Consider the following 24245-nt stretch of genomic DNA (forward strand, 5'->3'; position numbering starts at 1 on the left):
CATTGGATTGCATCTCTGGTTTCGTTTGAAAACTGTGAATATATTGTGATATATATTATGTTACGGGGATGGCCTTGCCTTGACTTGTTTAAACTGTATATATTCGAAAAAATCATTATTTTAGGTTATCAAATGAGTGTGGATTGTTTGGTTATATGAATATGCATGAGTTGTGTTTTGCTGCAATGAAATAGGAACTGGGTTTCAACTTGTTCCAAGTTGTGAAAGAGTGTCCGGCTTTATATTCAAGGGTGTGAGCCTTACTGGCTGATCATCGAAGGGTGTGGATCCATCAGTTGTACCAGTACGATGCCATGGGAGCCTAAGGCTATGCCATGTGCCGGGGATGCCGTGTAATGCGAGCTAACTTTAGGCCGAAGGGTGTGACGACATTGGGTTACTTGATCATGTGTGTGTGCGTATGATGCACTATATTGGAATTGTTTGTGAAAATATTAGAATTGCATTGAACTATGTATGTTTTATGTCATGATAATACTCATATACCACACACGGATATAACCTAGATCTGCCTTACTGAGAAGTGTCTCATCCCTATCGTACATACATGTTTACTTTTTCAGGTCCTTTGAGTAACCGAAACTAGCGTTCTTGTGTTGGGAGCGTAATGGTCAATTTACTGCAGATAGTGCTTGTGTAACTACTAGGACTCTATTGGGTTGTCATTTTAGGGTTTTGGTTGGCACCTGGGTTTGTGTTTTGTATTATAGAGCCTAGACTCTTTTTTGTATAGACTCTGGTATGGTATAATGTATGTATAGAAAGAAAAATTTCCACTGCCTATTTGTCATATTTGTGAATGTGTATAGGGTGTTCCAAAACCCCATGGGGTCAGACCCTCATTCATTATGGTGTATCACTGGTGCTTTATATGATACAGGAACAGATTAGGTTACTATTTCACCCCTGGGACCCATTACTGGGTTCAAGACGTGACATCCTATATATTGAAAACTTTTATAGTTAAACTCAAGTTAGCAAATTAAATCCTAAGGACCAAAGACAAGCTAAAAAATCTCCAACAAAGTAAAGGCAATCTTAAAACCTTCTAAAAATCATCAGCAAAGTGTACACGAGAAACATACTTCATTCCTGTCAAGCAAAAAACCTTCTAAGAGAACACAAGCCTCACACCTAATTAGCACTTTAATTAAGACATTTACCACCAAACAGAACAAAAAATGAAATAACAGACCGCCATGAAGAAAACGAAAGATGTAAATTCCACCACTATCATTGAATAGAAGAAAAACAAACCATAATTCATTTCCTCAATCTATAACCAAAGCTTTTTATGTCCATAACTAAATCCACGAAACCCCAACTTAATCTATCACAAGCCTTCTCTCAATCTAAGTAACAACTTCATGCACAACCCAAGCTGCATCAAGCATGCTTGAGAAGCAATCTTCTGGACAAAACTAGAAAACCTTAGTTGAATTGTGTTTTAACGTTTTCTTAGTAATATTTTCTTGATGGATGGTATTATGTTATATGAATTGTATCTTGTGCATTATAATACATGCTTGTTGCAGACACCCCATTTTTACCCAAACCCAATATAACAAAAGTTTTTATTATTAATATTATTATTATTTCTATTATCTTTAGTATTATTATTATTATTTTTATTTTTATTACTACTTTATTATTATTATTATTATTATTATTATTATTATTATTATTATTATTATTCTTGTTGGTATTATTAATGTTATCATTATTTTTAAATATTATTATTGCTACTTTACTAATTTTTATTTAATATTTTTATTATTTATTATTATTATTATTATTATTATTATTTTTATTGTAATTATTATTATCCCTACTTCTATTATCATTATTATTATTATTAATATTATCATCATTTTTTAAATATTATTATTATTACTTTATTATTATTATTTCACTATTATTATTACCATTATTGTTATTATTATTATTATTTCTATTATTTCTATTATCATTTTTATTATTATTAATATCATCATTACTTTTAAGTATTATTAGTATTACTATTATCATTATTATTATTATTATAGGGTTTGGGGGAGAAAAAGTTTATAAAAGGGGGTCTTGGGGGCACCATGGAGGACATAGCCGGGGGGCAGAACAAAAAAAAATAACCAAAAAACAAAAAGAAGGAGACCTAGCTCTCTTCTCTTCCTCTCTCTCACGCACCCAGCCTCGACCATCTTCCTCGCCTAGCCACCATCCCCACCCCCCTTGCAGTCGTAGCCCAACAACCATCCCTGCACTCCCTCATCTCTGCCCTCTCGCACAGACCACCGACAGCCGAGGGGCAGCAATACTCTAAAAAAAAAAAAGCTCTCTCCTTTCTTGGACCCCGGCAAACACCCAAACCCCTCAGCCATCTCTCTCAATCCTCTCTCACTCCTGCACACACCAGCCGCAACCCAACTAGCCCCTCTCCCTCTCGCTAACACTCACCATCACCAGACGGCCCAGACAGCCAGACCTGAGCCCCCTTCTCCCTCACATATCACCCAACCTCATCTCCGGCCATATAACATCCTCTGCACCACCCCAGCGACCACACACCAGCAGCAGCACCAACTCCCCGCCCAGCAACCAGGAGATCCGGCCACACCAGTGTTGGCGGGCCTCCCAGCTCCGATCTTCAACCCCGACATCTCCTCTCTTCGCTGCAACAGAGGCTCTGCCCCCATGTGCACGCCATCGCCACCGTCTCACAGTAGCCCAGCAACCATCACGTCCACCAGCAACACCATCACTGGCCGTCCTCTGTCGCGGCCAGCCACTCAACCTCACACACCCAGCTGATCTCCGGCCAGAGCTCCGGCCTCTTCCCCCTCGCAGCAACCCGTATCCGACTACCCACCTCCGGCAGCATTCAGGTAAGCCTCTCTACATGCCATTTCTGCACACACATAGCACATAGCACACATCATATACACACACACACGGCACATAGCACACAGCATATACACACAGCACGCACACACACACACACACACAGCACAGTGCACACACATAGCACATAGCACAGAGCATATACACACACACTGTAACGACACAAAAAATTAAAAAAATTATTATTAATAATTATTTAATTAATTAATATTAAGAAAATTAATTAAATTAAGAAATTTGAGGATAATGTGTGTGTATATATATATACATGCTTAAATACATATATGAAGAATATATATATATATATATATATATATATAAGTATATAAAATAATAATATTATAATATAAGATATATATAAGTATATTATAATGGATGCTTCCTGAAGCTTGGATAAGTTTCAGGAAGACTTCTTCTTTCTTGTTCTTTCCTGTGAAGACAACACCAACCTGCGTCCACTCTTTTTTTTCTTTTTTTGCCCTTTCCTCACTCCTCCATTCACTTCACTATCTCTCCTCAATTTCTCGATAAATATTTGACCTATCGAAAATCGGAGAATATCACTAGACTCCATTCTCTGTCACCAACATTTCTAATGAAGTGAATTTGTCATAAAAGTAACGTAAGCATATCTCCTGGGGTAAGGCAAATTCTCACTTTTACCTCAATTTTTTTTAAATTTTAAGCCAAATGGACGATCGGAAACCACCACGAGAATTTAGGGATGATTTTCTCGTGGGGTTATTGTAAAAATAGCTCCAAAATTAGGATAAATGAGTTATTTAGAAATTAATTGATATTTAATTATTGTAAATTAGGAAAAGTTAAAATAATATTTTATTGGGGTTAATTTGATTGAACTAGGGTTCAGGTGAGTGCCATGGATATAATTTTGGGAACCGTGCAGGCGTGGTTCAGGAAATCAGGTAAGGGAGAATAAAATTATATCAGTATTTTAATAAGGTGAACCGGTCATTTACGAGCATATGAAATTTATTATTTATCTATATAATTTCTAGACCTGCGTGAGTACTAGAAAAATAATGATTTTGTTTAAGGTTTATATTTGGGATAATTACTTATGATATTAAATTCGTGTGACATGGGAACAATTTGTCATAATAAATTGAATATGAATTAATGTGGCATTTGGGTTTGCATGTGGGAATGTTTGGAATGATTATGACATGATGAATAAATTACTATGTTTAACTCCTATGTGGAAATGTATTGATCTGTTGGGATACTATGTGGGAAATGAATTGATCTGTTAGATTCCTGTGTGGAAATGCATTGATGCGTCTATGTGAATTAACCAGTGTGATTATTCGTATGCATCTCAATATAACGTTGGCATGAGGAGGTTGTTATATTACTTAGATACAAATCATGATATGACGTTGGCAGATTGAGGAGCTCGTCATATTGTCATTTATATGGGGTAGGACATTGGCAGTTCGAGGAGTTTGTTCTACTGATGTACTATGAGTAGGTCGTCGGGATTGGATATTGGTGAATAGTGGTGCCTGTGTGGGCCACGTGTCACGAAAGCTGGAGTGGTCCTTGTGTGGACCACGTTATATCCTGTGTGGATAATGGCACCTGTGTAGGCCATGTTATGTATCCTGTATGGATGGTGGTGCCTGTGTGGGTCATGTTATGTACCCTGTGTGGATAGTGGTTTTTATGTGTGCCACGTGTAGATAAGAAGTGCGTAGGTGCCTGTGTGGGCCACGTACTGATATGTACGCAGTTGCTCTATGTGAGCCACGAACTAAGGACATTGGAAGACGAAGTATGAGATGCATGATTCCTGTGTGGATGTGTTGTGCGCATGTAAATTTAATTATAGCATAATAATAATAATAATAATATAGCATATTGTGAATGCATATGTGTGCATGCGGTGAGGTAAACATAACATCGGGGGCTTGTTGAGAAAGGCGAGTGCTCTGCTAGGTAGTTTCTTGGTATCAGTGCAAAGGGATGCTACTTGTTTGGGCGGATAGACATCCCGATTCCCAGAAACCTTCACCTTTAAAATAATAAAGATGTGTATAGTGGTGGCGAGATAATTCTTCACCTGAGGGCTTACTGAGTAATGTGAGTGCTCTGGTAGGTAGTTTTTAGTACCAAAGCAGAGGGAAGCTACTTGTATGGCCGGATAATATTCCCTATCCTCGGGGACTTTCGCCTACATAAAAATTATATACTTGTGCATATTGGATGTGTATATGATATTAGATGTCAATGATGTTATTAATGATATATTTTCTCAATTGTTATTGATGTTATATGAGAAGCATTTTTTTTTTTATATGTAAATATTAAAACTCATTTGTCACACACTGTTATAATTTATTCCACCCTTACTGAGAAATGTCTCACCCTAGTGGATTAACAACTTTTCAGGTTCTTCTGGAGATCGGGTTTAAAGGCCTAGGCTGGAACTGTTTTTGTTGGTTTCTTTTTGGGGTATTGTGAGATACTGATATATATACAGATATATTTGTATTGGGTTATGTTTTAAATACTCGTTGTGGATACGGATATCTGGATGTTGTAGTGTTCATTTTTGGGGTTGTTATATAGAACTCTAGTATTTATTGGAGGTTATTTATTTATGTTCCGTTGCGTGCATGTTAATTATGGTATCAGATATAGGTGATTGGAACACGTGGCACCCGAGCCCCACCTGGTGGGTTTGGGGCGTCACATTTTGGTATTAGAGCATTAGGTTATAGATTCTGCAAACTTTAGGATTGATTAATACCAGAGTATAGGTACGAATAAGGATAAGGATAGGAATTGGTAGATTAGGATATTGATAGGAGATTTTGAGTTTTATTTCGCAGCTTAGAGGCAGAAATCCCTTGATGGATTTCAATGAGTTTCTCAATCCAGCCAGTTTCAGAAAACCACGGTGAATTCATTGACGGTTATGTTTTTGAGCAGAGAGACTAGAACTCAGAATTAGAACTTGAGGGTTAGGTTGATTTGGGTATAAGCTGATTGTTTAATGTTTTAATTGATGATTTAAATGTTAAACTGATTTGTTATTTTATAAATGTACCTAATGTGATATGAAGGTTCTAATTTCGCTTTTGTCCTATCCACGGGATGGATTCCAGGGGAAAGGATGTTGATGTTGGAGAGGAGAATGATGTAGGAGCTACGAGTGTGGGAGAGATCGATACCTTCACTCTATTACGGGGTTTAGCTCGACAGGTTTGGGAAGAAATTAGGCGAGACTCTGAAGAACAGAATTGCCCACCTATGAATCAGGGCTGTTCGATTGACCAATTTACTCGCCTGAAACCTTCTGCATTTGTGGGCGGTGTTGACCTACTTGTAGCAGACAATTGAAATTAGGAATAACTCCCCAAGAGGGGGGGTGAATTGGCTTTTAAAATTTCTTTTAATTCTTTTTTAGAATTCTTAAACTTATTTTATTTCTTTTAACCAATTTGACTGATTTGTTTAATTTGTTAAACACTCAAGAACTTAATTTCTTTACTTAATTTTTAACGATACAAACATCCAATCATTCAACCAAACCAATGAACAAAAATTATAAAGTAAACAAACAAGCCAATACACAACACTTATGTAATATAACAACTCAAGATGGTTGTTTGTTTATATTTGCCAAATTTGAACCAAGCCCTATAGTGAATGAGAATTTATGCTTGTTGATGTAAAGCCATGTATAGATGAATCAAATCACTCTTTCCAAATATTTAGAACTCAAATAAACTATTGGTAAATTTATCTTTGGGATGTTAACCAAGTAACGTACTCCTGTAAGGTTTCCGCAAGATATGGTGTAACCAACGTACTCTCTTTCAGTTTTCAAAATCCAAATCAAAATTAAATCTTAAGTTTGTTTGATTTCCAAATATTACGTAGTATATATGATTATCAAATAAACTATCCACGCAATTTAAATATGCTGAAAATAAAGAGTAAGGGAAAGAGAGAATGAGATGGAAATTTTTACGAGGTTCGGCTTATACCCAGCCTACGTCCTCGCCCTTGGCAATCCACCAAAGTATTCACTAAACCTGTTCCGTTGACGGGTGAAACAAACCTTTACAACCTCCTTGGTTAAGGCTAGAGCCCGCCTTCTCCAAACAATATTCCCTCGTCCGGTCACTCCTTTAGGCTAGAGCCCGCCTCTCTAAGCAATATCCCCTTGCTTAGCCAACGATCCAAACAATCCTTGGAATGTCAAAGAACTACAAGAAATACAAGATAAGATCTGCGAACAAGTATACTCTCTTAAAGAGCAAGTTAGTACAATTTCAGCACTATATACTTGAATGTAAAATATCAATATGAAATACAATGAAACTCAAGTGTAGAATTCACCAATATCCTTCTTAGATAAGGATTTGCAGTAGAAATTCAGAGGATGAAGGATTAGCACTTCAGAATATCTCAGCAAAATAGTTTTTCAATGAGTGAACAAGAGAGCTTTGGAAGAATAAGAGTGCTTCAACTTTACAAGCAGATTTTTCAATTCTTGGATAGTTTTGATTTGCAAAACCATGTATTTATAGGCTTTCAAACTTGTTTGCATGTTGAAAAAGTTTTCTTAGAGAGTTTACCAATTTTTTAGAAAGTTTGGAGCTCAAACGGCTATATTTTAAAATATTAGAATTTAAAAAATTTGCCCGTTGAACAATATTCAGATGTCTGACAACAGTGACCTAGCTTCAGTGTTTTGGCCATAAAGTTTTCTATATAACTTCAAATTATGTGTTCTTGGTGTCAAAAGAAAGCTAAGAGAAAATACTACAACTTTTATGTTGACTAATTTTTAAAATAATGAAATTTTGATAGATAAAAATTCACCGCAATGCGGCTATATAAAAACTAACAGTATTTGGGAAAACTCTTTTCGGTGCTTTTTATTCCAAAAATGATTCTAACCTTTTTTAAAATAATTTTTGACCTTATAAAAATATTTTTCAGGTATTTTAAAAGGTATCTAGGTCTAAGAAATTAACCCATGAGTTTCAAAATATTTTAAACAATATTTTAAACATTAAAGCACTTACGTAAAAACTTCTAAGATATTAACATTCTAAGTTCTTGAGTCTTCATGCTTTGTCCTTGGATTGAGTTCATCTTTTCTTCAAGCTTCCATATTCTTTGCGCTTTCTCACTTTTCCTTTATTTGGCTCTTTGGACTTTAATATGCCTTAGCTTTCAACAACTCATTCATGTCCTCATATTCTTCAAGATTTCATATATCATCTTTAAATCCATGCTTTGACTCATTTAAGTTTCATTTGATCCTTGTGAGTAATTTCACCTTACTTTCTCATATGTGAGCCCTGAAATAACATTACTCGCACAAATACATTAAATTTCACTTATTTGTTAGCATCAAAACAAGATAACAAGATTTTAAGCCTTGTAAGGCCAACAAGCTGGGTGCAATAAATGGAGAAAATATTGGTAGTGTTATCTTGCACTGAGGCACAAAAGGTTCTCTTCGCTACCTTTAAGTTAACAGGGGAGGCCGAGTGCTGGTGGCAAGCAGTAAAACTGCTAGAGGAACAGCGGGCAGTACCCACGGATATGACTTTTAGTCGTTTTAAGGAGCTTTTCTATGATCGGTACTTCCCTGCCACCATCAGGGCTGCGAAGGCAGAGAAATTCTTCCACCCGACTCAGGGGCAACTTATTGTGCAGCAGTACGCTGTGAAGTTCATGGAGCTATCCCGTTTTGCACCTTTTATGGTTCCAAATGAGTTCCAAAAGGCGAGGTGGTTTGAGAGGGGATTGAAACTAAGAATTCATGAGCAAGTGGTAGTCTTAAAGGTGCAGAGCTTTTCAGAGTTGGTGGATAGAGCCGCCGTGGCAAAATTGAGTCTGCAGAGGAGTGCAGAGATGGCAGAGTAGAGGAAGAGGCCTATGCCTCTCAGTTTTTCTGAAGATGCCAAACAGGGCTCGTGGAAGAGGGACAGATATGTTGGGGGATAGAGATCTGATAGAGGTAATCAAGGACGTCAGAGCGATTCGTAACCTCCTTATTGTGCTCGTTGTAAGTTGAGGCATTGGGGAGAATGCCTAACTAGGAACATTAAGTGCTATTGGTGCGGCAGATACGGCCACATGGCCCGAGATTGTCGAAGACTGCCGAACAACGCACCCACCTCTAATCAGCACCAGAGGAATGAGCCGCTTCCTCGTGGTGGTCCAGCGCGTGTATATACCATGGTTCCGGCTGATAAGGATATTGCTTGTGGTGCAGGAGTAGATAAGATTTTATATTAAAGATTGATTTGATTTTAGATTCATATCCTTACTTAGAATTGTGGAGTATATTGAATCTGTGGTATAATGATGATTAAGTAATTTTAGAGTTCTGAAAAAGCATTGATTAGCGAATTTCGAGGATAAAATTTTATAAGGAGGGGAGAATGTAACGAAAAAAAAAAATAAAAATTAAAAAAAATTATTATTAATAATTAATCAATTAATTAATATTAAGAAAATTAATTAAATTAATAAATTTGAAGATTATGTGCATATATATATATATAAGTATATAAAATAATAATATTATTATATAAGATCTATATAAGTATATTATAATGGATGCTTCCTGAAGCTTGGATAAGCTTTAGGAAGACTTCTTCTTTCTTCTTCTTTCCTGCGAAGGCAACACTAACCTGCATCCATTTCTTTTTTCTTTTTTTTTTTTCCTTTCCTCACTCCTCCATTCACTTCACTCTCTCTCCTCAATTTTTCGACAAATATTCGGCCGATCAAAAATCGAAGAATACCACTGGACTCCATTTTCTGTCACCAACATTTCTACTGAAATGGATTTGTCATAAGAGCAACATAGGCATATCTCCTGGGGTAAGGCAAATTCTCACTTTTACCTCAATTTTTCTTAAATTTTAAGCCAAATGGGCGATCGAAAACCACCACGAGAATTTAGGGATGATTCTCTATAAGTCTAGCAGAACAGATTTCTCGTGGGGTTGTTGTAGAAATAGCTTCAAAATTAGGATAAATGAGTTATTTAGAAATTAATTGATATTTAATTATTCTTAATTAGGAAAAGTTAAAATAATATTTTATTGGGGTTGATTTGATTGAATTAGGGTTCGAGTGAGTGCCGTGGGTATAATTTTGGGAGCCCTACAGGCGTGGTTCAGGGAATCAGGTAAAGGGGAATAAAATTATATCAGTATTTTATTAAGGTGAACTGGTCATTTATGAGCACATGAAATTTATTATTTATCTATATGATTTCTAGAACCGCATGAGTACTAGAAAAATGATGATTTTGTTTAAGGTTTGTATTTGGGATAATTGCTTATGATATTAAATTCGTGTGACATGGGAACAATTTTTCCTAATAAATTGAATATGAATTAGTGTGGCATTTGGGTTTACATGTGGGAATGTTTGGAATGATCATGACATGATGAATAAATTGTTACATTTGACTCCTGTGTGGAAATGTATAGATCTGTAAGGATACTGTGTGGGAAATGAATTGATCTATTAGATTCCTGTGTGGAAATGCATTGATGCGTCTATGTGAATTAACTGGTGTGGTTATTCGTATGCATCTCAATATAACGTTGGCATGAGGAGGTTGTTATATTACCTAGATACAAACCATGATATGACGTTGGCAGATTGAGGAGCTCGTCATATTGTCGTTTATATGGGGTAGGACATTAGAAGATCGAGGAGCTTGTTCTATTGATATACTATGGGAAGGTCGTGGGGATTGGATACTGGTAAATAGTGGTGTCTGTCTAAGCCACGTGTCGCGGAAGCTGGAGTGGTGCCTGTGTGGGCCACGTTATATCCTGTGTGGATAATGGCGCCTATGTAGGCCATGTTATGTATCCTGTGTGGATGGTTGTGCCTGTGTGGGATATGTTATATACCCTGTGTGGGTAGTGGTGCCTGTGTGGGCCACGTGTAGATAAGAAGTGCGTAGGTGCCTGTGTGGGCCACGTACTGATATGTACACAGTTGTTCTATGTGAGCCACGTACTGAGGACATTGGAAGACGAAGTATGAGATGCATGATTCCTGTGTGGATGTGTTGTGTGCATGTAAATTTAATTATAGCATAATAATAATAATAATAATAATAATAATAATAATAATAATAATAATAATAATAATATAGCATATTGTGAATGCATATATGTGCATCCGGTGAGGTAAACATACCACTAGGGGCTTGTTGAGAAAGGCGAGTGCTCTACTAGATAGCTTCTTGGTATCAGTGCAAAGGGATACTACTTGTATGGGCGGTCCTGATTCCCAGAAACCTTCACCTTTAAAATAATAAAGATGTGTATACTGGCGGCGAGGTAATTCTTCACCTGAGGGCTTACTGGTTAATGTGAGTGCTCTGGTAGGTAGTTTTTAGTACCAAAGCAGAAGGAAACTACTTGTATGGGCGAATAATCTTCCCTATCCTCGGAGACTTTCGCCTGCATAAAAATTATATACTTGTGCATATTGGATGTGTATATGATATTAGATATCAATGATGTTATTAATGATATGTTTTCTCAGTTGTTATTGATGTTATATGAGAAGCATTTTTTTTTTATATGTAAATATTAAAACTCATTTGTCAGACACTGTTATAATTTATTCTACCCTTACTGAGAAGTGTCTCACCCTAGTGGATTAACAACTTTTTAGGTTCTTCTGGAGATCGGGTTTGAAGGCCTAGGCTGGGACTGTTTTTGTTGGTTTCTTTTTGGGGTATTGGGAGATATTGATATATATACAACTATATTTGTACTAGGTTATGTTTTAAATACTGGTTGTGAATACGGATATCTGGATGTTGTAGTGTTCGTTTTTGGGGTTGTTATATAGGACTCTAGTATTTATTTGAGGTTATTTATTTATGTTCCGCTATGTGCATGTTAATTATGGTGTCAGATACAGGTGATTGGAACATGTGACACCCGAGCCCCACCTAGCGGGTTCGGGGCATCACACACACACAGCACATAGCACATAGCATCTACACACAGCACACAACATATAGCACATAGCATATATGCACAACACACAACATATAGCACATAGCATATATGCACAACACACAACATATAGCACATAGCATATATGCACAACACACAGCGCACACACACACACAACACACAGCACACACACACAGCACACAATGCACACACACACACTTAAATACACACATGCACGAATTTTTTATTTTTATATGATTGTTTTGTTTGTGTTTTTTTAGGGTCATTATCATCATGTTTACATTTAGGTATTCTTATTGCTTATTATTATTATTATTATTATTGTTGTTGTTGTTGTTGTTGTTGTTGTTGTTGTTATTATTATTATTATTATTATTATTTGGGTGATATTTTGGTTTATTATTATTTTTATCATGTATATATATAGGTAATATGGTGATATATTATTTCATATTGTTTTTTATTATTATGCTTATTATGTTATAAGGTTGTTATGCATATATAATTTAGGTGTATTAGGGTTTATTATATTGTTTCTATTATCATGTATATGTTATGATTCATTATTTTATATTGTATGTAATATAATGGTTTACCATATAATATTGTATTATTATCATGTTAAATGTTTAGTATTGAATATCGAATTTCGATTTGATTTATTACTATAAGTCTAAAAGTTACCATACTGATTGTTTGCATATTAGTAATAGCTTGAATAGGTTTCCATAAGTTCATTATTTGCTTGCCTTTAATTTGATTTGTTTCATTAATTAATTGCCTATATACGTGTGTATTGTATCTTTAATTGGGTGTCAATATTAAGGTAAATAAAATTTGTATATTATTATTGCTATAAATATTGTTATTATTATTCCTATCATCATTATTTATTATTATCCTTATCATTTAATACTTACTATTATTATCGTATTTATTATTTACTGTTATTATTATTATTATTATTATTATTATTATTATTATTATTTATTCGTTATTATTACTATTATATTTACTGCGTATATTAATATGGTATTATTATGATACTACTATTATAGTGTAGCGCCGCAATATTAATATGATATTATCAGTATAGGGCTATTATTATAGTAATATGTTTTTATTATTGTTACTATTGTTATTACTTTTTATTATTACTAATGTTAAATATTCTTAGTATTTTTGTTTTTTGGGTATATTTATATTTTGGTATCATGTATTATGATATTTATTTTTATTATTTTATAGTATTATTTATTTTCATATATATATCCCTATGATTTCAAAAAGGGGTACGAGCTTTCGAGCTTCACGTACCTTTAGTTCTGAGGGAATATATATTATATATATTTTTGCGTGATTTATTTTTTAAAATTTGTATTCCAAAAATTCACTAAAAGGGGTTAACTTTTAAAGATCTATTAAATTAAATTTGGGATAATTCTTAATTAATTAGGTACCGTTCATAAGAACGAGCACATAGGGGGTGCTCGTACATTCCCCTCGTGTAACCGAACTCCCGATCCCGGCTTTGGTAACGTACACCAATCCTACCCTTAACTGGATAGTAATTAAGTGTTCTAACCACACTAAAAGGTTAGTGGCGATTCCATTCCTATTTTTCCTGAAAATTTAAACCACAATTTTTATTTCACCCACCCCAGGGCACACACACTTCGAGACATCACGACACTTGTGTTGAACGCCAACCGCATGGCTGCTGTAGTACATTGTGAATTGCATGCTGGTAATGGATTTAGGTTCTTGCATGCTCAAACTCACTAGTATTTGCATGATGCATATTATTGTGATTTGTTTTCTTGAATCTATCAAGTTTTAGTGCAGGATTTTTTTTTTGGAAAATGTCCAATTTACAGACGGCATGCTACCGAAATTTTGTTAAGGTTTTTTCCAGAATAAAATCATGTACGAAGAAACGTATGCATGATCAGTTAAAACTTAAAGTCATTCTAACTCGTGCCTCTCACGTGTTGATATTCATAAGAAAATAGGCGATCTTAGGCTTATCATTGAAAATGTCCAATATCGTTAGCTAAGAACAACAGTGTATAGAATAAAGGGAAAGGTCAAGAACTAAATGCCATATAAGTGAAAGTCACTTATGAACATTAAAACCCATTAAAGAATCAAAACTCGAAACCTCCTATACATTAAAAACTTTTATAGTCAAACTCAAGTTAGCAAATTAAATCCTAAGGACCAGAGACAAGCTTAAAAATCTCCAACAAAGTAAAGGCAATCTTAAAACCTTCTAAAAATCATCAGCAAAGTGTACATGAGAAACAGACTTCATTCCTGCCAAACAACAAACCTTGCATAAGACAACAAGCCTCACACCTAATTAGCACCCTAATTAAGACATTTACCACCAAATTGAACAAAAAATGAAATAACAAACTGCCATGAAGAAAACGGAAGATGTAAAACAGGATTCCACCACTATTAGTGACGAATTTGTAATTCATCACTAATACCCTATTATTAGTGATGAATTTGAATCATTCACTAATATTGTACTATTAGTGACAAATTTATAATTCATCACTAATACCCTACTATTAGTGATGAATTTGAGCTGAACCGATGTAAAATTTATAGTGATGGTATTAGGATTTTAGTGATGGTTATAATCCGTCACTAATACTCCCTTATTAGTGACGAATTTTAAATTCGTCACAAATATTTAGTAGTAATGGTAGATATAGCAACTAATTTGAAATCGTCACTAATACTTATAAATTTGTCACTAATAGTATTAGTGACAAATTTATGAGTATTAGTGACGGATCCGATCCTTCACTAATACCCTGATTTTTTGTAATGATTTATTACAACTCAATGACGTCAGCATGACATCACCCTGCCACGTGGCCTCATCCGAGTGGCCTGAGGTAAATGGCCAAGATCGCTTACGTGGCAGCGATCCAACTGTCCAGAAAAAACACAAATTGGACGACTGATATTTGACCACGTCAGTCTTGAAATACTTTGCCCAAAATGTGACACATGTCACCATGCGGTGGTGACACATGTCCCACTATCCTAAATAAAAAATAAAAATTTCTCTCTCCTCTCTCATTTTTCCCCGATTTTCTCTCTCTCTCTTCTTCCTCTCTCTCTCTCTCTCTCTCTCTCTCTCTCTCTCTCTCTCTCTCTCTCTCCTTTTATGGTTCTTCCTCCTTTCCATTTTCTATTCCTTTATTTTCTCTCTATTTTTTTTATTCATCTCTACAGCTCACCTTCTTTCTCTGCCCTCTTCTCTTTCTATCTTCTTCCTTCTCTCTTCATTCTCTGCTCTCCACACACCCTCTCTCTCTCTCTCTCTCTCTCTCTCTCTCTCTCTCTCTCTATTCTGGTTCTTCCCCCCTCGCAATTTCTCATCTCTTCTCAACCCTCCATTTCTGCTCTCTAATCTTACATTTTCTCACTTTCTCTCTCCTCTTCTATGTGATTTTTTTTTTGTTCAATGATTACGCATCAACGTTGCGTAATTAAATATTTAAATGCATTAATTAAATATCACTATTTTAATTAAATACTTAAGTATGTCCCATATTTTAATCAGTGAGCTCATTTGATAATTTTAAGATAATTATCCTATTTTTGTTAGAGATTTACGAATATGCATGTTTAATTATTACAGGATAATTTTTTTGAAAATTTGGAGAGGTCATGCATTTAATTTCTTGGGCCATGCATGCAATAACAAGGAGATTGGGTCATGCAAAATGATGTAAATTGAGGCGTTGAGTGCAAAAACGAAGCTAATTAGGCAATTATAGATAGTTTCAACACTATTTCATAATCTGTACGTAACTCTCTCATCCGACCTCTGATTCAAATGATTTAAGTTGATGTAGAAATCTAAGAACTTTCATGTTTTGTGTTTTGAGAGATACTTGTTGCATCAAGGTCGAAAGCGGACGTGAAGTTATCATACGCTATTTTTATGGACTATTTCGTCATTGTTTGTAATCTGGGCATAACATTTTTATCCCAACTCCGATTGAAGTAATTCATGATGATATGGAAAGCCAATAAAATTCTCTACAATTTTGATGATTTGGGTTTTGAGAGATACGGGCTGTAAGAAGGTCAAAATTGGGCTTGAAAGTGCAAGGCAAGTCGTGTGCTTTTGAATTAAAAGGAAAAGCCCATGTGTGAGGCTCACGATGTGACCACATGGAAGGGCATGCAAAGAGGCACTCGAGCTGTGCGCTAGGCCTCTCCCTCTCCATGGCAATTTTGAAAATTCAAGGTTTTGGAAGGCATGAATGAAAAGCAAATTTGAAAAGTCAACAAAAGGTGGCTTTTTAGTTTATTATTTCTTTAGGATTGAAGGAGGGTTTCCTTTTCTTTTGGGGGCTGGAAGAAGCACCGCACAGTAGCTGGGGAGCACAAGTTATGTTCGTAAAGAAGAAATACGAGACGATGAGGATGTGTATTGACTATAAAGAGATAAATAAAGTGACTGTTAAGAATAAGTATCATCTTCCTCGTATTGATGATTTGTTCGATTAGTTTCAGGGAACACGGGTTTATTCCAAGATTGATCTTCAATCCGGGTACCATCAGGTGAAAATTAAATCAGAGGATATTCCAAAGACAACTTTTCGAACCAGGTATGGCCACTATGAGTTCTTGGTTAAGACTTTCGGACTAACTAATGATCCTACAACATTTGTGGATCTAATCAATAGAGTTTTCCATGAATACCTGGACCAGTTCGTGATAGTTTCCATTGATGATATTCTAGTCTATTCAAAGAGTTTTGAGGAGCACGAAAATCATTTGAGGATGGTGTTACATGTGTTGAGAGAAAGGAAGTTGTAAGCTAAATTTAGAAAGTGTGAATTCTGGTTAGAGAAATTATGTTTTTTGGACATGTGATATCTGAGGATGGTATCTCTATAGATCTGAGTAAGATAGAAGCAGTAGTGAATTGGGCGAGACTGAGGAATGTTCAGGGGATCCGAAGTTTCTTGGGTTTGGTAAGATACTACCGACGATTTGTGGAAGGATTTTCCAAACTATCGGGTCCTCTAACACGATTAACAAGGAAAAATGTGAAGTTTGAGTGGACCAATGATTGAGAGCAAGGTTTTCAGGAACTGAAACAATGACTCATCACTGCTCCAGTTTTGACCATTCCATTAGGAAATGATGGTTTCATGATCTATAGTGATGCATCTCAGAAGGGGCTGGGGTGTGCTATGATGCAGTAGGGAAAAGTTGTGGCATATGCTTCTCAGCAACTTAAAGAGTATGAGAAGAACTACCCTACGCATGATTTGGAGTTAGCAGTAGTGGTGTATGCATTGAAAATTTGGAGGCATTATTTGTGTTGGCCTTACAAGGCTTAAAATCCTCTTTTGATGCTAACACGTAAGTGGAACTTAACATACCTGTGTGAGTAATATTATTTCAAGGTTCACATATGAGAAAGTAAAGTCAAAGTGCTCACAAGGATCAAATAAAGCTTAAAAAGAAAGTTTAAAGTACATTAAAGCTTGAAGACAAAGAAAGAGCCAAAGCAAGCATGAAGACTTGAGTGTTTAGAATGTCAATGTCTTAGAAGTCTTTATGTAAGTAGTTTAATGTTCAAATATCGTTTGAAATATTTTGAAACTCTTAGGTTAATTCTTGGACCTAGATACTTTTTAAATACTTTGAAAATATTTTTATAAGGTGAAAAGATATTTCAAAAAGGTTAAAATTACTTTTGGAATGAAAATCACCAAAAAGAGGTTTTTCCAAATGCTGTCATTTTTTCTACATCCGTATTGAGGTGCATTTTCCTCTATCAAATACTACTTATTTTAAAAAGTGTTCAACATAAAGGTTGTATTATTCTCTCTTACCTTTCTTTTGACACCAATAATACATAATTTGGAGTTGTATATAAAGAGTTATGACCAAAATACTGAAGCGGGGTTGAAGCTGTCAGGGCAGTACTGTAGCCCCTCCACCTGCGAGCCTAATCTACTCGCCTAACTAGATCAGCTGAAAAATGTCAATTTATTGGGATGAGATGACGCTCAATAAGATAAAATATGTTATTTATAGTGTGTGACAAGTGAGCTACATGCTTGTAAAATATTATTAATAAAAATATCATAAATAACACAACTAAATAAAACATGTATACTTGCTGCAAAATAAATCATACCTAGGTTGCTTAACATAAAATGATTTTTCTGAATATTATTTTAATAATACTGCTAATATCTATAGGTAAGACTATTTTCTATAAAGCTTATCATACGTATATATAATAACTGAGAAAATTTCCTAGATGGATAACTGAAAGTCATGATTTAACCCCTCATGATAGGGTTGTGCGGCTCAAAGGCAGGACCTAACCTGGCTGGTCGACCAGGGTAAGTCAACTGAACTCCGATAGTCAGATTGGCTCCCTCAACCCATATCTAATGGGGAGCCTATCTACAACATAGGCACGATCGACTTCTGAATACCACATACTATTTGAGTAGTGGTTGCACTCTGAACTGAATATAGCTACGGTACCATACTCTTCTGGCTGAATATGGTCCATTAGGGTCTGATACTATATATAAATAACTGATATTTCTAAAATACTGATTTTACCATGATTTTATAACAACTGAAATTACCATAACATTATATAAACTGATCTAAATAAACCGTAATAATTAAATAACTAAAATATCTTATTAACAGTATTAACTGCATGTTATGGTTCTGAGGTTTATAAGTCATTTTATTCTGAAAATACTATAAAATACAAGTTTTTGTACGTATACTGTAAATCATGGTATTCATAAAATTATATAAACCCTAGGCTAATCTAATACTAACTCATACCACACAGCTAAATATCAATATTATGAGGTTCTGAAAACTGTAAATATGGTATGAATAATAATTTAATGAAAACATATACTTTATACTGAAATCATAATAAGGTTTCCTAGCATAACATATTTCCCTTACCTGATTCCTGCTAAGATCCCCTACTTTGACAGTCCTACACCCACAGAGTTCCCCACTCAATACCCTGAAAACAACATTTACTAGAACAAAATATCACTATTTCTTTGACTACTACATTTCCTACAACTGCTAGAAAACCAAATATTGCATAAAAGATCTTACTCTGAATTTGGGATAAAATTCAACTCAGTCCCACCAACGATCCGCTCTAGAAAACCTGGAGAGAACTTTCCCAAGAGCGTCGTGGTGGCTTTAGATCGTCGATTCGGTGACTAATAGAGCCATAATCGAAGAGAGAAGAGGGACGAACCGTAGAGGAGAAAGAGAGAGAGAGAGAGAGAGAGAGAGAGAGAGAGAGAGAGAGAGAGAGAGAGAGAGAGAGAGAGAGAGAGTGTGTGTGTGTGTGTGTGTGTGTGTGTTTCCGCTGATTTTTTGTGTAAAAATTCAAGTTTAACACTATTTATACCCTAGGCTTCGTCAACGAGCCACGTCACCTCGTCGACGAGGCCAAGAAGAAGGTTCGTCGACGAATGCTATCTCCTCGTAGATGAAATTCAAAACTTGGAAAAACAACCTCTCGATATCTTCTCGTCAACAAGACGTGCCTTCATCGATGATATCCTCATGTACCCTCGTCGACGAATCCCTTGTGTTTGTCGAAGAGGCTCTGATTAATTTTCTTGGGTTATTACATTCTCCACTCCTTATAAAAATTTCGTCCTCAAAATTTACTATTCATATGATTCATCATTAAGATAAACGATCTACTTATTTTATTACTTAGCCTCACTTATGGCGAAGGAATACCGTGGTTACATAGGTAGTTGTGGGAGATTACAACTATAAAAGAGAAATTCCCCCAAAACCAAAATACTACTAATATTATACTCTATATTACAATTACACTGTACTAAAAAAAATAAAATCATCATCACTGCTATAACCCACTGAACAAATGGGGGTATTTCTTTCTGATCTCTTCAAGCTCCCAAGACGCTTCTTATATCTCGTGATTCCTCCACAGGACTTTTACTAGTAGTATATTCTTGCTGTGCAATTCCTATTATTTTCTATCTAGGATCTGTACTAGAGCTTCCTCGTATGCTAAAGCATCACTGAGTTCCAATTCTGCGTAACTGATAATATAGGAAGGATCTGGGACGTATTTCCTTAACATAGAAACATGGAATACGTCATGAATCCTGAATAGAGATGGTGGTAAAGCTGGCTAATAGGCAATTGACCCAATCTTCTCGAGTACCTCAAATGGACCAATAAACCTAGGGTGCTATTTTCAGAAATACATAGTCACCTACTTCAAATTCCAATTCCCGGCGTTGAGTATCCACGTAGCTTTTCTGTTGACTCTGTGCTGCACTGATTCTATCTCGAATAAGTCAGATATTATCGTACGCCTACTGTACTATATCTAGCCCCAAAACTCGCCTCTCACATAGCTCACTCCAGTATAAAAGAGAACAACACCTCCTACCGTAAAGCGCTTTATAAGGTGCCATGCCTATGTTAGCCTAATAGCTATTGTTGTAGGCAAACTCCACCAGTGGCAAATACTGGGTCCAGCTACCCCCAAAATCCAACACACATGCTCGCAGCATATCCTCAAGTACCTGGATCGTTCTCTCTGTCTGACCGTCTGTCTAAGGATGGAAAGCGGTGTTGAATGTCAACTGAGTCCCCAAAGCCTCTTGCAAGCTCTTCCAAAACTGCGACATAAAACGTGGGTCACGGTCTAACACTATAGATATCGGCACTCCATAGGGTAGAACAATCTCCTGTATATAAATCTTTACTAATCTGTTCGTAGCTAACTTTAATGGGCATAAAATGAGCCCTCTATGTCAGTCTATCAATAATCACCCAAATGGGATTCTAACCATGCGGTGCCGGCGGTAGCCTAGTAACAAAATCCATGGATATGTGGTCCCACTTCCACTCGGGTGTCATGCCCCGAACCCAATAATTGGACCCGAGGGTGAAAAAGTAACCTAACCTGTCCCCGTATCATACAAAATCAAGATACTGTACAATGAATGAGGGTCTGACCCCATGGGGTTCCCAGGCACCCTATACACATTCATATATACCACGGAAACACAGCGGAAGATAAGTCTTTCTATACATGTACAGTACCATACTTGAGTCTATACAAAGGAGTCTAACTCCAAAAAATACAACACAACCCGGGTGGCAATTAAAACTCCCCAAACACCACCCAGCATAGGCCTGGGGCTTACCCAGGTACTTTTTGGAGTACACCGACCACTACGCTCCCACACCAGGACGCTAGTTCCGGTTACTCAAAAGACCTGAAAAATATATACGTGCAGTAGGGGTGAGACACCTCTCAGTAATGTAGATACAGGTTATATCAGTGTGTGGCATTTGAGTGTTATCATGACAGCAAAACATACACAATTAAATGCAATTTCTAGTATTTTTACAAAATAGTGCATACATGCACACACACATGATCAAGTAACCTGGTGTTGTCACACCCTTTGGCCCGAAGCCGGCCCGCAATATTCGACATCGGCCTGTAGCCAACCCGCGAAACACGGCATCCCCAGCACATGGAGAACCCTAGGCTTCCATGGCATCGTACTGGTACAAACTGGTGGATCCACACCCTTCGATTATCAGCTGATAAGGCTCATGCCCTTGGATATAGAGTCTAACACTCTTGCCAACGTGGCAGGCGATAAATACACCCCCTCAGATATTGAGCCAGACACTTTTCAATACCTGGAATAACTTGGAACCTAGTTCCTATTGCATTTCATCAAAACACAACCATGCATGCTCATAAACCAAACAAACCACACCCATTTGGTAATCTATAAATCATGATTTACAGTTTAATAAAGTCAAGGCACGACCATCCCTAACACAATACATAACACAGTATACTAAAGGTTTTCCAACAAAACTAGGGATTGCGGCCTAGTACCCCCTTTTTCTCAAAAACTATTACATGAAAAGCCCACAGTTTTACCCGTTAAATTTCCCCAAATGAGTAACCAAAACACACACAGGATCATGAACCACAGTTCTACCAAATCTGATTTAAAAAATAACCAATATAAATTGAATCCCCTTACCTTTTCCCGAATGACAAATCCCGAACTCCAAGGCCTCTAAATTGTGAACTGAGTTCCAAAACCTATAACCCTCAGTACAAAACTCGCTCACAACTCTGTTACCTACAAGACTACTGAATCAGAACTAAAAATCGAGCCTTACCTCTATCTTGGGTCAAAACCCAAGAATGCCCAAAACGAAAAATCCAATCCATAGAACTTGTAGAGAATCCTTCCCTGATCCTTGTGGTAACATCAAATCTACGATTCCCATTACATCCGGTGAAGAAATCTAGAGAGATAGAGAGTAGGTTGAGTTTTAGAGAGATAGAGAGAGAATTTGAGTTTTCTTAGCTGAGTAGTAATGAAAATATCTATTTATAATCCTTTGACCCGGCCACTCCTAATCAACGAGACTCTGCACTTCGTCACTGAGAACTACAAAGACTTCGTCGACAAAGCTTGCTTAATTACCAATTTACCCCTCTCTTAATTAATTAATTCCCTATATCACGGTTTGGGTTCTTACAACCTCCCCTCCTTACAAAAATTTCATCCTCGAAATTTGCTATCTCTTATTCATAAACTCATTCATATAGTCAAACACATACCCAACTTTAGGAAGAAAAACCAATGACTACTATAACATAACCCCGTTATAATATATACATACCCTCACTTATGGTAGAGGAATATCGTGGTTTTAAATACACATACTCCCCAAGACTAACCATCTATTCCAATACAAAGTAGGGTAATGTATATAAGTCAGAATAACTGTGGATACTTCTGGCATATCTCTGCTTCCAATTCCCAGGAGGCTTCCTCAACCTCATGGTTCCACCACAATACCTTCACTAGAGGTATGTCCTTAGTACGTAACTGCTGGACCTTACGATCCAGAACCTGAACAAGTACTTTCTCGTACGCTAAAGTATTCCCAATCTCCAAGTCCTCGTAGCTAATAACATGTGAAGGATCCAATACATACCTCCTCAACATGGATACATGAAACACATCGTGGACCCTCGAAAGTGCTGGGGGGTAGTGCAATCCTGTAGGCTACTAGATCCACTCACTCAAGAACCTCGAATGGTCTGATGTACCTTGAGCTCAGCTTTTCCTTCTTCGCAAATCTCATCACCCCTTTCATTGGAGCGATCCTAAAAAATACCTTACCCCCCACCTTGAACTCCAACTCACGGCAGCGAACATCTGCGTAGCTTTTCTATTGACTTTGAGCTGATTTAATCCTTTCTTGGATCAAACTTACCTTCTCAAATTCCTTCTGCACAAGTTCAGATCCTAACACCTGACATTCACCAACCTCACTCCAACACAGAGGAGATCGACACCTCCGACCATACAGAGCCTCGAACGGTGCCATCCCGATACTAGCCTGGAAGTTGTTGTTATAAGCAAATTCTACTAGTGGCATAAAATGTATCCTACCATCGAAATCTAACACACAAGACCGCAACATATCTTCCAAGATCGATATCATCCTCTCCGACTGTCCATCAGTCTGGGGGTGGAACATTGTACTAAAAGTAAGCTTCATCCCCAATGCTTCCTACAAGCTCATCAAGAATCGAGAAGTAAACCTTGGGTCTCAATCTAATACAATGGACACTGGTACCCCTTGCATTCTAACTATCTTATGCACATACATGTCTGCTAGCCTATGCAAAGGGTAGCTAACCTTCATCGGTAAGAAGTGAGCAGATTTCGTCAACCTGTCCACTATCACCCAAATAGCAATATGCTCGTGAAGTGTTGGCAGAAATTCGGTCACAAAGTCTATTGAAATATGCTCCCATTTCCACATCAGAATAGCTAAGGGCTATAACGGCCCTGCCATCTTCTGATGTTTAGCTTTCACCTGTTGACATGTCAGACACTACTCCACGAACTGAGCAATTTGCCTCTGCATACCACTCCACCAGAAAGTCTCGCGCAAGTCTCGATACATCTTTGTACGACCTGGATATACCGTATACAAAGAGCGATGCACTTCCTCCAGAATCGTCCTTCTGATCTCATTGTCTTTTGGAACACATAGCTTGGTCCCAAACCTCAACACACCTCCCTCAGAGATGTTAAACTTTGAAGCCAAAACCTGTTGTACCTTTTCCACAACCTCTGTCAACTCTACATCACTAGCCTACGTGACTTTTATACGCTCAAACAAAGTCGGTTGGACCACCAAACTAGCAAG

At 36.7% G+C, this 24245-nt stretch overlaps 1 protein-coding gene across 1 annotated transcript; it reads left to right on the forward strand.

Annotated features, from left to right (window-relative positions):
* Window positions 1-8370: 8370 nt before the first annotated feature.
* On the forward strand, window positions 8371-8832 carry LOC131163352 (uncharacterized). The gene has a single exon (XM_058119949.1). It carries the CDS (start codon window positions 8371-8373, stop codon window positions 8830-8832), a length of 462 nt encoding a protein of 153 aa, XP_057975932.1.
* The last annotated feature ends 15413 nt before the right edge of the window (window positions 8833-24245 follow it).

This window comes from Malania oleifera, chromosome 9 (assembly GCF_029873635.1).
Source record: "Malania oleifera isolate guangnan ecotype guangnan chromosome 9, ASM2987363v1, whole genome shotgun sequence".
Classification (NCBI taxonomy): domain Eukaryota; kingdom Viridiplantae; phylum Streptophyta; class Magnoliopsida; order Santalales; family Ximeniaceae; genus Malania; species Malania oleifera.